Genomic DNA, 17,790 nt, shown 5'->3' with positions numbered 1-17,790 from the left:
GACATTTTCCCTCCGCTCTCCCTACATCCCCAGCTGTTCCCTGCCTCTCCCTCAGGACAGGCTGTGTCTCTGTTTCTTTGCTGTGAGTCTTCATGCAGTTCCTGGCCCATCACACAAGTATGAATGATAATTCCCAATGCCTGCAGAATCTTGAACACGTTTTAGCCTCTTTCCTCATCTCCAAGATTGGAAAACTGAGGCACAGGGGCCTCAGCCCCCTTTCCAGGTCAGCCGTGGAGCCAGGATTCAAAGTTCATGCCAGGAGATTCCCAGTTCCTGCACCTGCTGCTCCGGCGGGGACTTAGAGCCCCTGCTGACCTCGGTCCACAGTGGAACTGCGTGGTATTGTTTTTGTGCATGTGCATGCCCGCACACACACGGAAACTAAACTTTCCCGAGATGATACTACCACGTGCTCTGCACTCTTTTCTGTTGTATTCATTCTAAGTTCATTTATATAAAAGACAGAGGGATGATCACAAGACACAGAATTGATTTCGTGATCCGTTGGCTGTACATGCAGTTTGATGAAGGCTGTCCCTCAATGTCCCCCCATTTGGTTGGGCTCCAGCTTCACTTATGTTCCAGATTCTCGCAGCATTCCTGCCAGCTTAGCCCCGTTTTCAGTGGGGGGCTGAGGCTTGGGGAGATGAATCACCTACCCCGGGTCAGACACCTAAAAAGCAGTAGAGCCTGGACTCAGACTGCCCGACTCCCAGTCTCCATGTGTTTCAGCTGATGCCTGTTGAATTGAATGATGCTCTCGCCAGATATTTTACCCATTTTTCCTACCACCCTCCTCACCAAGAATTCCCCTAAACCAAAACCAAAATGAATAAATATAGAACAGTATTTGAAAGCTGTTTCTCCTGGTGCTATGTCCTTCATTTGGACAGTTTGGTGGGTTTGAAAAACTGAATTATTTACTTTGCCCGTAAAACTCAAGTTGCACTCACCACTAAAAGAAAGTCAGTTTGGAAATGGGCTTACCCACCACTGTGCCATGGGCCAGCTAGTAAGTGTCAGGAGAAGACACTCAAAATCTTGCCTTGCCAGAGCTGAGAGCCGTCTCTCTTGGCAACGGCTGACTGGCTGTAGCAAACTTACATTCCTCTCCCCCCCAAATGAATAGGAAGCAGTGTTGCTTGTGTCGCAAGACCGCGGTATAGGGAACCTAAGAAGTTCCGGGCAGACTGCGCACAGGTGAAATGCGGTGTGTTTTCTTGTCTGCAGATTTGATGAGCTGGACCCCATAGTCGTCCCCGGCCGTGGTCCGGCTGTGGTCTGCGATCCCGGGCCCGGTGGCGAGCTTTTGTGGTGGTGTCTTTCTTCCAGGCTCATCCCTGTCACTCTTGACTCTCCCGTGAACAAGTCAGATCAGGGAGAGGACAGCAGAAGAGACCCCCGTAGGAACAGAGGCAAGGGAGCAATGCCGTGCAGACAGTGGGCCTAAGTCCTGGAGGGGACTTTTCGAAAACAAACATGGTCCCTATATGGTTTTTTAAAACAGAACAGGTGGCCGAAATGTAAACGGCTGTTGTGCGCACGGCCCGAAATAGTTAAAATAGTGCTCCCTAAAGAGAACACCAAGGAGAGATTATGTTCAGGGAGTAGCTTGCTTATCTGAAAGGATCTGGAACACGTATTTCAAAACTTCATTGGGTGGGTTCTCTATACCCCGAGCCCCTAACCCATGGGCATGAAGAAAACATTTTCAACTGAAGAGGGATTCCATGGAAATGCAGTATTTTTTACTGTACCCCAAGGGTTGGCACAGATCAGCTGCTCTCATCTTTATGTGATTCAACAGATTGGTTTCTTTAAAAATATTCATTAAACTTTTGAAATCAAAGCAGAAACGAGGTGTTTCGAACAGCCCACCCTGCTCTGGTGGCCTTTCCCCTGCCTGGGCTGTCTTCAGCCAACGGAGAAAGGTTAGCCAGCGCTGTCCCTTTAAGACTTCTTCTTTATTACCTGGTGTTCTCTCTCTTCTTCTTTTTTTTTTCTTGTCGGGAACAAAACTCAAAAGAGGGAAGAGGTGGGTATGCTGTTACTGGTAAAGAAATACAGCTGGATTCCAGCCTAATGCAGTGGGGCCTTTGTTCCTGACACTGAAGTCTTCATCAAAACCCCGTGGAGCTGCTCCCGAAGCCCCTGACCTTTCTGTACCGAGAGAGGACTTTACACGACTTAAATTCTTTTTCCTTTGTTGGCGAACAATGTTCTTTTCTTCTGAATATGGGTGATGATCGGTTCATTCAGAGGCTACAGGATTTAAAAAAAAAAAAAAAAAGGAACCCAAGATTCCGTTCCCGAAACCGGGAGATGAGCTGCCCTTAATGAAGGTCCTTAGACTAGAAGCAGAAAGGTACCCCGAGGACTGGAAGAAGCAGCGACAGGGGCCACTCTCGAGGCTGTATTTCAATAGAGGGCAGTTCCCTGGTTTGGGACAGAGAAGATGAGGGTAAAGTGCTGAGCGTTATCTGCCTCGTTTGTAACCACTTGTCCGTGTTTTTGTCTCAGTCCCAGGTCGTTTTAAGTATCTGAAGGTTAGTGGGTAGGGTTTCTTTTTGGGGATAATGAAAGGCTGGTCTTCCAGTCGAACGTACAAAAGGTCCAGTAAGACTCATTTTCAGTCATGCAGTTGGGTTGAGGGATTATCAGTTTACTACACTAAATGCTTTGATTCAGAGTGGCCATTTTGGGGTCACGTACCTAATAGGAACTTGTGTTGGTAACAAAGGAAAACATCACTACTTATTATAGTGCAAAGGGTAAAAATAAAAAGAACTTCACCTTAAACCAGGATGAAAAACAGGCTCGCTACAAGTGCTCCATTTAAAATATTTCATTGAACATGAGTATTTGCTTCTCTAACTGTACCGTGCCAGCTAACTCCTGTTAAATGAAGTTTGACTGTGTGCCTTCAGAAAAAAAATACAGTACCTTGGCTAATAAATTTAGTGTATGTTTTCATGAAGGTTGTGAGTCCTCCCATAAATGTCTACACTAAAATATACTGCCTGCAAACATGTTTACAACGCTTATTTATAAGGTTAGTTTGTTAACTTCATTGCTTGGAGGTGGGAACTTTAAATAATATCTATCTGTCAGAAATGATCATTCATTTGACCCTTATCTGTGCTTGCGGTGGTGTCTACTGTGAGCACTTTTATTTCCTTTGGAAGAGAATATAATCATTTCTTATTTGGCAAGTGGATGAAAGTAGAATAGGTAGGAACCAGAATGAACACTGTGTAGAATGCATCGTAAGCAGACTTTGTTAACAAATTTCCCGTCGGTGTTAAAGAAAAGTAGAGCTTTAATCAGTTAATGTCATAATAGATTATTCTTTTTATTTAACAGATTTTGATTGAAATTTCACTCATTTGGAAATATCTATGTGGCATGTCTTAACAAAGAGAAATATTCTTATTTACTGAACTATTTTCCCCTTTGGGGCTTTAGGGGCATATTGACACTTAATCAATTTTGTGCAAATCAGATGCCCTCTGTAAGGTCTCTTTTACTTTGTGATTTTGCTGCGGGAAGCATGCTTCTTGCTGGCGCTCCACCGGTCTTCTGCCTTCATTTCCCCTCCCCAGTCTCGAAGCAGAGACAACGGGGAAAGGAGAGGGTGTGGGGGCTCTCTGAGTGGCATTTCTTCTTCACAGCTAGAGAAAAGTCTACCTTCTCAGTCCTTCAAGCTTTTGAGACGTGAGAAGGACCAGGCCAGCACCGAGGCCAGGCCAGTGTCTGGGGAATGGGGATGGGGCCAGCCATCCCCCTGAGCCCAGCCCTGGTGGAAAAGAGCCGTCTCTTCGTGTTTGCGTAGCTCAGCATCTCGCCCTTCTACCACCTTCAGTGAAGGCAGCAGTGTCGGGCTCTGTTCGCTGCCCGTGTTCTCGTGGCTCGTGTCCCTACAGCCTCCTGGAAGGGAACGTAAACGGCCTTCCTAAGCTCCGGGGCAAGAGTCTCTCTGGAAATACAGAAGGAGGCCTGTATTTCAGGAGTAATTGAACTGAGGTTTCTCCCAAAGTAGATGAATAGGGAGAGCTACGGAAATGAAAACAATTTCCATGGGACGCATGGCACACTGGATTTCGGATTTTCTGGCCCTTGCAGTCAGTAATGAGGTTCTGAGAGTCTTGTAATCCTGATGCACAGACAAGGTGATGTGGGGATTAGTGGGTACAACTCAGAGGCAATCTCCTCATGAATAGAGGTGCCAGTGGCCCCATTAGCTGATGTGCTCTTTGGGGGAAAAACAGGTTGTCCTATTCAAACATGTGAAGAGATTCCCAATTCCGGGGGATGATGGAACCAATGGAGAAAATACCCTAGTTTATTCTTATCTTCAGGGCAAAAGTGCACACTTTTAACAATTTTGCTTTGAGGCATAAATTTCAACTAGTCACGCTCTTGGTATTTTTCCAGTATCACACCAGGATTGATGATTAATGTTTATAGTTCTCTTGCTGTGAACTTCCTCAAATAATTATATCTTTGGGGTTTTTCCCCCTGTTTGAGCAAATATCACTACCAGAAAGGCATTATTGAAAATCAGACTTCCTTTTTCACTTTCTTAAAAGGACACACTTGAGCAGTTTGTTTATTGGTGCTTGGTGGTCCAGATGATATTTGTGGCTGTGCTCTCTACGGTGGGAAGTTATCAGTAATAGAGAGATTGTTCTATAAACAAGCATTTGCAACCTTGTAACTCACTGTAGTGAATTTTGGTCTTCTGAATTTTCATTTGGTTCTGAAAGTTAGCATTGGTGTCAGTGGGAGAGAGCCTGCAGTAATAAAGTTCCCTGTTTTTGCGGTGTTTAGGAGCCTGTTTTATTCACCGGAACAATGAGGAAAAATCTGGATCCTTTTAATGAGCACACGGATGAGGAGCTGTGGAATGCCTTAAAAGAGGTAATTCATAAGATGTAATTAACTTGTTAGTGCCAGTATACGTGCAATCACCAGCATTTGCAGGTAACTGGTCGGGGGTGGGGTTGGTTTAATTGACTTTGTTCACCACCGGGGAGAACATCGGCGACACGGATACACATATAACGCGTGTATCGATGATGAAGATAAAGATAAAGTCATTTATCTGTTGATTCCAAGCTCCCGGGGGCGGCAGAAGCCACATCCAGGCTTCTGATCCAGAATTCTGTAATTCTGGAGAACCAGAACTACAGCGGCTCATGTGTCCATTTTAACTATTTTCCTAGAACCCAAAACCACTAGAAACATTATCTGGCCCACTGCAGAGCACTGAACTAGAAGTCATGGTTATGGGTTCAGCTTCTACAAGTGACCTAGTGGCTGCCATTCTAGTTCTTCATGATTGACTAAAAGATAAATGAGGCCACACCAGTAAAATACTTTGAAGTTTTATCAGAAAGTGTTTACGAAGGGAAATTATTCAGCTGGCATGTGGTAATAATTACTTGTTAGCAAACATGTTTTCATGCTGCAGAGCGGGTGCAGGTAACAGAAGCCTGGAGCTTTCGCTGTGTTTTCATACCAGTGACGTGCATTTCTAGAGTGTCTTCTTTTATTTGGACAGTTTTCCTTTGGACCACTTCTTCGAATTTCCTTTCCCTACGTAAAATGATATTGACTGTTATGGTGATGTTGGTTTCTAGTTTTTTGCTTACAGGATTTTTATTTACATTGCAATATATTTTCAAAGCAACATTAGGTAATTTTAAATACTTATATACAACTTTCATCAGCATCTTTATTCAGCTTATTAAATTTTTCCTGATTATATCCGATTAAACATTTGACACATTTAAATGCACTTCACTTTTTTTGGTAATTCTGCTGGTTACATGTCAGGTATAAGTGAGAACTTCTTTTGAAGTTTTATGGGAAGTGGGTGATGCTGACTGGTATTTAATAAAACCCAAAGCAAGATTATTAAAACACTGAAAAATCATTTAGTCCTATTTCCACAGGGCTTGTTGTGTTGTATCCTTTAATACTGATTACTCTGTGTATTCGCCCCAGTTCTCCTACCAGTTGATTCCAAGCTCCATCCAGGCTTCTGATCCACAGACAGACCCCTCCTCCCTCAGGGGGCCTAGTCAGTCTTTGCTTTTAAAAAGTAAACACTTGATAAACACACACTGAGTGTTCGTTAACATTCTCTTTGCATCAGAGAGGTGGGGCTCGTTTCTTCAAAAAAGCAAAACGGGACAAAGACACACAAGGCCCAGCCATCAGTTGCTCGCGTGGTGGTGGTTTTGAACCTGCGAGTTTGCTGCCTCATGCCCACCTCCTGGGGATGGCTCTGAAGCCTTTACTTTAAAGATGAGGTTTGGCTGTGAGCAAGCCTATTTGGATGCCCGACAATTTCCTGCCGGTAACTCTGGTTTCTGAAGGCAAGTCGGCGTTCAGTCTTCCCATACCCACCCTGCTCTCCGACACCTGTGAGGGTTTTCCTTTCCTAAATTGACCGGACCCGACCCCTTTTGCCTTCTCCTGCTGGAACCGCAGGGCGCCCGTGACTCCGCTGGAGGTGGAGCGTCTTTCTGCAGTGAAACTCTAGAAGAAAAGAGGTGGGGGAAGCAGTTACCCATCACACAGGAAGACAGGTAGGGTGATCACCACCCTCTCCCTCTCGGGGCACATTTAGTGGTGACATTGTGACGCATCTTTAAAAAAACAGGAATGACTGGTAAATTATTTTTCTCTTCATTTCAGAGCTCAGAATCTCAGATAGTGAAATCATTCTAGAAACACACTGTTCCATAGACAGTGAAGAAATGCTCATTGGCAGACAGATCCTGTCAAAAACTCTCTGAGAACTTGGCTGTAACTTGCCTCCTCTGTAGGAGCCAAATTTCAAACAAAATGCAATAACCTCTCAGAATTCTAAAAATGATGAGATGGTGGAAGTGGTGGGTAGTGGAAGTAGCCTTCCACTAAGGCCTGCCTTTACGGAAGCTACATTTAGAGTTTTCTGTGAATAGAAGTAAACGTGAGTGAGGTTCACAATGTGAGGCCAGCGGTTTCTGTGTCTTCTGGAATCGACAGTGCAGTTGCAGTGAGACCTCGCAGGGTGAGAGGTCACTCCAGCTTGGAGATTCACTGTTGCGTGTTTGTCCGTGGGAGCGTCGGTGTCCTGGTTGTTAGAAAATGCACCAAATCTTTCACTGGAAAACATAGAAGGCAGTGAAGTCAGATTTTAGGAGAACTGAAAACCCTCGTCCGCTGGATTGTCAAGGATGCTGAACGGGAGGCGGGAACCTGCACTCATAAGGTTGTTTGTGAGTCAGTAAGAGGGCGCGACATTTTTCCTCTTTACGAAATTCAAATACAAGGAAAAGTTGCTTGTTTTCTTTTTAAGTCCTCTTTGTTCTCCCTCCTCTTCCTCCCTTGGTGGAGGTGGACGTTCAGAAAAGAGATAGTTCGATACATCTTGCCCATCTCATCTTGGTTATTTTAAAAACTATGCAGAAAATACATTCCCCATATAGGTACTGAAAAATTGCCATCTGTAAACTGAAGAAAGCTCATTAGAAATTAGTGCTGATTGGGGCACCTAAAACAAAATGGCAGCTCTCTGCATACAGCATAAGTAATGGCTAAAGATGAAGCCGTTTATTGGTGAAAGGCCCCAGCATGCAAACATATTTATGCATATAGTCTCAGTGCTGATGCATGCAAAGGAGAAAAATGTAGCAGGCCATGGAGAGAGGCGAGCGCCCCATGCTATTAACAATAGGCAGTATCTGTTGTTCTCTTGCTCTGTGTCAAGCATTGCTGTAAACTCAACACATACTAATTTTATCATCTAACATTGTTAGGAGTGTAGCCACCTTTATTATTATAATAAATAATATTATAATATTACAGTATTATTTATAGGTTAGGAAGCTAAAGTAGAGAAAGCTCAGGAGCATGCCCATTTGGCAGAGCCAGGCGAGGCTTGTGCCCAGGCTGTGTGCCTTCAAGGTCCCAGTGTCTCGTTTTAAAATTTCCACGTCACAGGCAAGTCCAAGGAGTGGGCTAATGAACTCACATACGCCCTTCACCTAATTTCACTCGTTGTTAACCTTTGGTACATTTGCATTCTTCCTTCTGTATCTATATTTTGCAGAACTGTTTGAAAGTAAGTTGCAGAAATTTTCATGAAATGCTGCAATTCACCCTTTTGTACACTCGCCCCTAGATGTATGCCTCATCAGAACAAGGACATTCTCTTACATATTCAGTCATCTCACTTTCTTAGTAATATTCCACTGTTATCTAATGGTCTCAGATTCTCCGGTTACAACTCCCAGTTACTGTGTTACTCAGTTCTCTTTTGCTGGTTCCTGAGACATAAGTATAACCCAAATGTGGGATACCACTAACAGAAAGCCTTCACACTGGTGTTAAAGGAAGGCGGAGTCTCAGAAAAGTGCTTTCTGGGTCACATGGCTGTATTGTTCTTCCCTTAAGAGGCCTTCCTTGGTGCATCAGGCAGATACGGAGGGCCTGAAAGATGGTCCAGAAGCAGGCTAGTGATGAGATGCGATCAGCGTCAGGCAAGGGTGAGATTATTTCTTCATAACCCTGGGATGCCTTACAAAAGAACAGTTTGCATACTTAAGTGCTTCCAGAGTCAGCCCAGCAGGAAGAGCCTGCAAAGGCCTTGCCACTGTTGTGCTTTTGATCAGTTCTTTACACCTGGGGGGTGGACCTATGAGTAAGAGTCATAAAAGGAATACTCGGTAAGTACTCTTCCTTGTAATGGAGGGGGGTCGACGGAGTTGACATCTTCGTTTTACAGTTTTCAGTAGAAGTCATTGCACCGCAATTCCCATGTAGCAGTTTGGATTTTTGTGTACCCTTCGTGCCAATGCCCAGTACCAGTACCACATTTAATCCCAACTCGGGGTTTTCATTTGCTGAGACTGGACTTCCATCCTGAACGCAATGCCAGACCACGTTCCCACTGGAAAACGTTGTGAAAACGTTGCCCACTTACCCTTGGTCCTGGTTATTTGACATCATCATTCGGTGCCCCTGCCTATTGGCTTTTGCTCATCAGCCCGCAAATCTCTTAATTTGAAGAGTGTTTACTTTTCTTCATTAACTCTCAAGAGTAGCCTGAGTTTGGTGCTTCTCTGTAAAATTTTCCCCAAACAAATGTTCATTGAACTGAGCTGTACTGCCTGGAATAGTTTTAGGTTATTGTCAGTGATTAGAGGCTTTTTAAAAAATCTATAATTGTAGTTTTTTGGAGCTGGATTGATATGAACGCCATCTGTCCCCATAGTCTGGGGGAGATAAGATGTTGTGCTGTGCCCTGTATTCCATTCACTGCAAAACACTTACGAAGTTGAACTAAGTGCACATGACTGGTCTGTAATATGAAATTAAATTTGGGAAAATTCACCAAAGCAGACTCCATTTTTACTAATATACGAAATGCAGTTTGCCAAAGTGTGAATTTATATTCTTTAAACTTTGAAATCTTTCCAAAGAGCAAGGCACTGGTAAGATTGTATCTTTAGAGAGCCATACTTCCTGCCATGATTTAAAATAATTCTTTTTCCTTCAATGTATTAACTCCTGTGCAAAATGTATTTTGGGAAACTTGACTCAGTCACAAGATCCTTCTAACTCCCCTGCTCAGACCACATTGGGAGAAACACCTTCATTTCTTGAGAGACGTCCTCAATGAATCCCTGCGGAGGGTTCCTGATGGGTGTCATGTCAGGGGTGGAGGCACAGAGAGGGTCGTGCCATCTTTATTGATTGAGGAATGGTTCCCGTACCAGGACATTCCTGCCTTGTATGCATGACTCGGGTAAATGTACCCATGGCAGCCATCCCGTTTTAGAGCATTTTTCTCACCCCCCAAAGTTCCCTGTGTCCATGTATAGTTAGCCCTCCTCAGGAAATCGCTGGTCTACATTTCTGTCTCTCTAAATGCCTGAAGTTAAATGTTGGTGAAAACTTAAAAAGGGACGTTTAAAATTTTTCTGTCCTTTACCTTAGGGAGAATTTTATTTAGCATACTGTGTTCGTCTTAATGAGAGTGACAGGACATGAACAGACAGTGCCTAACCATGGCAGCCAAGAAGAATCTTGACTCCCATTAAGTTTGTGCTCTCGAGTCAGAATATTTCTGTCCTGAATTGACTCAACCACCTGTCTCTATGAGCACTAATTGGAAGTGACTGTCCCTGTCACGCGGCCATAGGCGCAAGGTGCAGAGGAAGTTCCAAGGATTTCAAAGCTCCGATGTCTACTTCAATGGTAGTTGGCTTAGGAAACAACCTTCTTCACTCCGTGTCTGCAGGTGCAGCTTAAAGAAACCATCGAGGAGCTTCCCGGCAAAATGGATACGGAGTTGGCGGAGTCGGGGTCGAACTTCAGTGTGGGACAGAGGCAGCTGGTGTGCCTGGCCAGAGCCATTCTCAGGAAGAATCGGATATTGATCATTGACGAAGCGACTGCAAACGTGGACCTAAGGTACAGAGCTGAGCTCCCTGTAACCTGGAATCCGCATTTCCAGTGTGCTAACACGAGACACATTTCATGATGGTGAGGTGTTTTTCGAAGCGCTCTGTTTGCTCTGGGGATACTCCTTGATAACGTGAATCCTGGTGAGCAGAGGAAGGAACCAAAAACGTATCTTACAGTGTCGATGACATTATTAAGCAGCCTGAGAATGCTAGATTCCTAAATTTAGCTCTTCCTAGTTTTAAGCAATTTGAAGGGATGAACATCTTTCATTTTTTAGTGAAAAAGAGTCAATTTCTAAATAGACTTTCTACTTCCATTGTAAAGAACAGGCTCTTGCTTAAGGCACTGATTTTTAAAACCATTATAAAAATATCATATGATCTCTTTAAGTCTTAAGTCTGTCTTTACTGAACTAAATTCAACTTCTTTGATTCCAGAACTGATGAGTTAATACAAAAAAAAATCCGTGAGAAGTTTGCCCAGTGCACCGTGCTAACCATTGCGCACAGATTGAACACCATTATCGATAGTGACAAGATTATGGTAAGGCCTTAATTCCGGTTGTTTCTGTTTACATTCATTTTCTCAAGGTACCTCTTCCTGTTAAACTGGATAGAAATCTCCAATAAGTTAATTTCCTGTTAATTTTTTCCTCCCATTCTTGACAATAACTCACGTACTTAACTACACATTCAGAATATGCTATTAAATAATATATCCATGGATTCCACATTTTCATACTGAAAGTTTATTCATATTGTCATTTTGATTTAAGGTGGCCAACCGTGAAAATATTCCAAATCCAAGATATAGCTTCATATGACATCGTGACAAAACATGGTCATTTATGCTGTGTCACCATTGCTTCTGCATTTGGGATTCCCGTAATCAAAAATTTAGCATTCCACCTGGGCTGCCAGGGGGGTCATTGCATACGGCTGCAGAATCACTCACTTGTTGGGATGTTCACAAGCTGTGTCCTCAAAGGGGAGTCTTTGGGAAGAAAGGGCCTAGTCAGAGAAGCAATGTATTTCAACAGAAAGGATTTAATATAGGACATTTGAGCTTTGGTGGTGGAGGGTTGGAAGACGCGAAGCACATACCAGGGTGATAATTCTAGAAAGCAGCTGCTGTGCCCCAGGGTGGACCTCCAGACCGAGGAGCTGAGAGGAGAGCCCCCTAAAGGGCTGGGGTCACGGCTGCTGGTCACATGTGTACGGCAAGGAGCCCTGGAGGCTGGTTCTCAATAAGCCAATGGAAGGTGGAGGCTGGGGTCAGGTTCTGTATCTGCGGGGATGCTGGCCTGAGTGGCAGAAACTAAGTGGACTGTGTATTCTCTGCCCCACCTTTGGTCCCCTTCTCATGCCCCTCCTGGCAGAACCTAGCAAAGAGCCGACTGAAGTGTGGTTTGCCGAGACCCCGCCCCACTATCACAGACGAGGGCAGATCCAGGGCTGAGAGCGTGAGACGAACAGCCACCCAGGCCTTTCCACGGTAGATCCCAGCACTGCACTGTGGCAGGCTCGGAGCTTCTGTCTCTGGATACGTTTACCGTCTTCTTCCCAGTGTGACTGGGAAAGACGTCCAGTCTTTCCTCCTCAGTAATTCAGACTTTTCTCTCCTCATTTGTATTTCCTTCATTCCTCCCTTCCTTTTCTCTCTCCCTCCGTTTTCCTCCTTTCTCTTTCTCTTTTCCCCTGTTACTTGCTCACATTCAGTAGATCTCAGAATGTGGCTTTATAAAATGAACAGGAAATCATCCCTCAAAGGAAAAACCTTTTGCTGAAAACAAGCCCGAAGAATGTAAGCTATTTTCAGGCTAACCCCAGCCTGTGGCAACGCACGGATTTTCATCTGTGTGTCGTCACTAGAAACCAGTGCCCCGGGATGCTGCAGTTAGCAGTGAAGAAGTGGGTTGACAAGGCGGGCCTGCCTGGTGCTGGGGAGGCAACAGACACAGGTAGCCAGTGGTCCTTGTGCTCCATACAAACCTGGTCCCGTGATCAGCAATAAATGAGTGTTCGTATCTGCACTTCCTTATGTCCAGTGGTAACGGCGCTGGCTCTTTTGACTTCCTGGGTGGTTTCCGGAATACTGCCTCCCACCCCAGTTCACGTGCATCGTCGGCTGGGACCATCAATAGGGGCGTTGAGAAGACACCAGAGTGTCAGCGTCAAAGTGGTCCCTTTCGCCTCGTCCCTCCCCAGAGTTGGGCATGCGGAGGAGTGAGGTCTGGTGGTGGACACCCCGGGAGTGTTGGGCCGCCAACCAAAAGGATGTTGTCTTTTTTAAAAAGATATTTATATATATTTTAGAAAGAGGGGAAGAGAGGACGAGAAACGTCGATCGGTTGCCTCTCTTACACACACCCCCGGGGGCCCAAACATGCAACCCCAGGCACGTGCCCCGACTGGAATCAGGCCAGGGACCTTCTGCTTGGCAGGTTGATGCCCAACCCACTGAGCGACACCAGTCAGGGCCGAAGGGGTCTTTTCAGCTCCAAACAGTGCAGCTGGTCATCTGGACTGGAGCGTCACAGCGGGAGACGGGCCACCCTACTAGACTTTTGTGAGCAGCCAGGTGACGTTCCAACATTACAGCCCAGAGACCTGCCAGATTCCAGAAACGTTGTTTAACATCCAGCAGCCTTCAATTTGTGATCCCGAATGGCAACTTGAAAAGAACCTTTTGTTCCTGCTTTTGCACCTGTCGCTTGGCCGTTTGCCTCTCTAGCACTGTGTTTCCCAGACTGTCCTCTGGAACACCCTTCTCTCACAGTAAATGAATGACGCCAGGATGTTTCAGTCACTGTCGGGCTTTGGACACAGTGGCAGAAGGATGGCTTCATCTCCAGCTCAGCTGGGGGGTCTCTGCTCCTAAATGTACCATATACGCTTATTTATTGTCGTCTTTTAGTATTACAGTGTCGATGGTAGCAGCTTCCTTTTATTGTCTTAGAAATACCGTCTGTGGAATGCGTGGTTGGTTAGGGAAACAGGGAGGAAGGACAGAATTTGGCAGACTTCTTTGCTGGTCACTCCTAAGACTTACCCATCAGAACTTGACCCACAGATTCTTAACCTGTCAGCTTTGTTGTTGTTATCAAAATATGTCCATTTGCTTAATACTGGGCTTATGAGTGTCTCCTAGTAAATTTCAAGAACCTTCCATTTTTCTGTCTTGGTCAGTGTCTGTTCAAATCTTCAACGTGGTTTTACAAAGTAATTTATAGCCCGGCCCCTCCCTACCTCTCCAGCCTTGTCCACCTTCCTCTGTGGAGTTAAAACCATGTCGTTCATCTTCTGGTTCTCCAAGGGCACTGCCCACTCTCCCTCTGACAGCTGTGCCCGCTCTCCTCACTGCATGTTGGTGGCTTAGACGGAGGTACTAGTAGCAGAGATGGGTAGGTGGCTGGCCTTGGGGTGGGTGACGAGGTAGAGCCAGGCAGACTGCGTGATGGACCGAATGTGGGATATGAGGCAAGCGAGGGGAATCCGAGGGGGCGTCTGGGTGTGGGGCCATGGGTCAGCATGAAGCAGAAGGCAATTTGGAGACGAGACATGCCAGGGTTCTCCCTTGGGAGCCTGTGACCTTCGCGACGACTGCTCTTGATTTCTGGGGTGGCCCTTGCATTTCGCCATGCAGCTCCCCTTCCCACTCCTGACTCCAGTCGTGGGAGACCTTTAGTTTAGGACTCTCTCTGGCCACGAGGCCCTCAGTGATGTCACAGGTTGTGTGTATGGCGGTGGGGGAGGGGGGGTCCCACCAGGAGATGTCAGTGTGGCCACTGATTTGCACTTTGCTCAGAGCTGGCTTCTGTGGCTGACTCCTTTATTGGGGATGGCCGGATTCGACCTCGGGGGACTCAAGACATCCTTTCCCTAGCTTCAGAGTTGAGGGGTTCCTCCCTCTGCCCCATCCACCCCAGGTGTAAACCTCTGCTTCATTCTGGAACTGTGAGTACCCATTGGCTCTCAGTAGGGCGAAACACCGTGAACAATGTTCTTTCTGGAACCTCTGATTTTGGAAGCAATTTGTTTTGCTTGTTTTCCTTAGAAATACCTATTTCCTTTCCAGGAAACAAGTGATCTGTCTTTTCTGTTATTTTGAAAGGTTTAAGGACCTAAAGACAAGTCAATTGGCTATAAAACCTAGTGCTTCAGAGGGCGGGCGGCCAGCCTGGGAGTGGCTGGGGGAGTGACAGATGCTAATGAAGGGCGTCACCAACAGTGTTGTCATCATAAAGTCGTGTCATTGCAAGTGCTTAAGGTGTCATAATTACACTTCATTGCCCTTGTGAATACTTGGGCACAAAGAGGGATGGATATGGTTTTGTTTACTGTAAGTGAATCAAAAGCCTTGTTGGGAAACAACTGTGACCTAATTAGTAGCTTTGTTTGTGTGTTGGCTCTCCAAGGGGATTTACCCAGTTTTGGTTCATTAAGCATCATTAGTGTATTAGGCTTAGAATTCTATCTTACAAAGACGTTCCCTCAACTTTAACTTTATTCGACATGATGTAGTTGCAACGACAGCTAATTTAATCTCCCTCGTTTGCTCAGTTGCCACAAAACGGTGGCGTGAGGCAGACACATTAGAAGCCCTCTCTCTCCTCATACTCGGCACGCTCTCCGAATCAAGGACGGCCCCCTTGCTGTAGTTTTTAGGATTCGCTGGTTGCGTGTGACCTGTTTCCAGCCAGGAGCGCAGCTCTTCCCTCCAACCCCCATACACCCCATATAACACCCCAGGGTTCTCCCCGGGAGCATGGGCCAAAGAAGCCCGTGCAAACCTGCAGCTGCTCTTCCAGTGGCGTTGCCACGGTCAGTGTTTGCACTGTCGGTTGCCAGAGGATTCTCTGGGAATGCATTCCGGAGAACCCAAACCCAGTCTGAGAAACTCAGATTCCACCTCTTCTGCTTGTAGGCCATCTTACGGTTTTATCTTTACCTCTCTCCCCAGACGCAAACCTCTTTTGTAGTTGTTTTCCCCGTGGAAATCAAAACCAGAAACTGTTTCACATAACCACCTGGAAAAGCACAAAAACAACTCAGCTAGTTAGAGTTTTACTGAAATTCGAATTTTTCCCTTCCTGGTACTTTTCTCTAATAAGCTGACATGGCCACAGTAGGAATGTGGCAGAAAAGAAAAGCCCCTTCGAAAACAGGGCAGGAGATTTTATTCACATTTTCAGAGAGAGCAAAATAACTAAAGTGAATGCAGAAAGCACAGTCTGGGAGAAAAACTACTTTATGGGAGAGGGGGCTGGCAGGGGCCAGCAGGAGCATTGGGGGAGCTGCTGGGGCCGGGGGGGGGGGTGGTCACTGTGACCCCGTCTGCATCTTCCTCAGGTGAGAAGAGTGATTTCCATGTCCAGACCTAAGAAAGGATGTCGAGTAAAACTTGCCAGACTATCTTGCCGCCAGGAAAATCACAGGCACCTCTTTTACCTGCTAAGGGGCTCAGCTTGCACGTAGTCACTCCGGTTCCCCTTCGTCCCCTGGCAGCCAGAAGCAGGCCTCAGGAGCCCAGATCCTCCCCCGCCCCACTCAGCCTGGTGCCCAGTGGGATCTGCCTCGATTGCGGGTCCCCAGGTGGAAAGCTGTCCCGGGTGCCTCTTTCCCATCATCAGGCGCTTCCCCCGCCCTGCTCTGCGCTCCGTCTCTCCCCGCAGCCGCCCCACCATCACTGAGGGCATCCCGCCAATTAAAATGGATTAAACCATTTTGCAATGGGTCCATTTAATTTCTATATCTAGGACAGCTGCTTGGAATATTTGCAGATACACAGGCCCAATAAACACATCTTCATTTAGCTTATGTAACTCACTGACTCATCCACCATAATGTGTTTTTCCTTAACCTACTGGAGAGCGGCAAGCAGTCTGGGGTTGGCGTTCCTGGAGAGATCCCGGGGCCGAGGGATTGCTACCACGCCGACATGAGTGTGCGGCTTAGTCTAGTTTCACTCGGGTTACAGGAAGGCTGGAGACACAGCAGGAGATTTCAGGAGCCTTTTCTTATAGGCAGAAAGGAGGTAAAAATAAAAACTCAGTTATACCTCTTTATCTGTACAAAACGGAAGTCGATAGTTGCATTATGCTTGCTTGTTCTGAAAGGTCTAGAATCTTTGCTCAAACCGGCAAATGCAAAGGCAACGTGGGTAGGGCGCGGTTGCTGGCCTCGGTTCAGCTGCACCCAGGGCAGCGTCCCTAGCTTCTGCAGGTAGCCTCCACAGGGCTGACTTCTCTCCTTTCTCTTTCCCCACAACTTGGTATTAAAGGAGGCTCCGTCTGCATCCTCCACCCTCATCTGCCTCTCCCTCCCTTTTCCTTTCCCGCTTGCCCACAGCCATCAACCTGAGGCATGTGGTCCTCCGAGTCTGTATCCCTCGCCCTGTGGTCCCTATATTGTGCTGCTTTAGACAGCCACGCTATTTCCATCCTTGCCGTTGTCCTGTGTTCTTGCCAAACTACACCACTGGGCAGTCTCCCCGTCATGCCCCCGGATTTAGCTCGGTTTGTGTGTAACTCGCAGCCAGCTCACATTGGGTGCCTGTTGCTCGTCACGTGCAATGCCGGGGCCCAGCAGTGCCACCGTGAACAAGGGAAACCACAAAACCCTGCCCTTAAGGAGTTGACTTGTCACCTCCAGCCCTCTTGGCCCACATGGTTCCCTGTGTCTGGAACGACCACCACCCACCCACCTGGCTTTCCGCATCTTCAAGTCTCCCTGTTCTTCACGGCCAAGTTCACTGCTCTCCTTCCTGAAGCTCATCCTCAGAACTCCTGGCCAGAAGTCGTTACTTCTGCAGCTTACCCTCTTCTTGTTGTGCTTTTTTTTCTTGCATTGTAGATACTTGAGGATTTTTTTTCTCTTTCTCCCGTCAGTATAAGCTCCCTAAAGGCAGGGGCTGTGACTTACCCATCCCTGCCCCTTCCACAGCAAGCGAGCTTAATGACATGCACGCAGCTAAGAATGCAGTAAATGTTTGCCAAATAAATTCAGGAAATAATGAAAAGTTTACTTACATTTTCCTTAAATGTGTTTGGCCATGTGTTACTTGCTCTTGGTGAATCCTGATAGTTTAATAAAATTAGTTTTCTTATTCTGTGAGTGTATACCAGGGACACAGTAAATCATCTGAGCCCTGAGTATAATAAAATTGCAGGGGAAAGCAGATAGGGGAAATGCTCATGTTCGTAGGCATATTTTCTTAAATTATGCAAAGTTAATATAAGATAGTATCCACGTGGAAAGGTATCTGAGAAAATTGAATGTTAAAATTCTCATCTCCCTTATTGTGCTTCTGATACCAAAAATA

At 46.1% G+C, this 17,790-nt stretch overlaps 1 protein-coding gene across 1 annotated transcript in view; it reads left to right on the top strand.

Annotated features, from left to right (window-relative positions):
* The window catches only part of ABCC4 (ATP binding cassette subfamily C member 4 (PEL blood group)), a 222,820-nt gene that overhangs the window by 191,355 nt on the left and 13,675 nt on the right, over window positions 1-17,790 (top strand). Inside the window, exons 27-29 of the mRNA XM_037057558.1 lie at window positions 4,834-4,923; window positions 10,301-10,473; window positions 10,905-11,010. Of these exons, the coding sequence (XP_036913453.1) occupies window positions 4,834-4,923; window positions 10,301-10,473; window positions 10,905-11,010 (369 nt within the window). The remainder of the gene's footprint in view (window positions 1-4,833; window positions 4,924-10,300; window positions 10,474-10,904; window positions 11,011-17,790) is intronic.

This window comes from Sturnira hondurensis, unplaced genomic scaffold, assembly GCF_014824575.4.
Source record: "Sturnira hondurensis isolate 20B ecotype Veracruz unplaced genomic scaffold, ASM1482457v3 Scaffold0009719, whole genome shotgun sequence".
In the NCBI taxonomy this organism is placed as follows: Eukaryota; Metazoa; Chordata; class Mammalia; order Chiroptera; family Phyllostomidae; genus Sturnira; species Sturnira hondurensis.
Note: the sequence above shows the minus strand (reverse complement) of the source record. Positions and strands in the feature narration are given on the sequence as shown.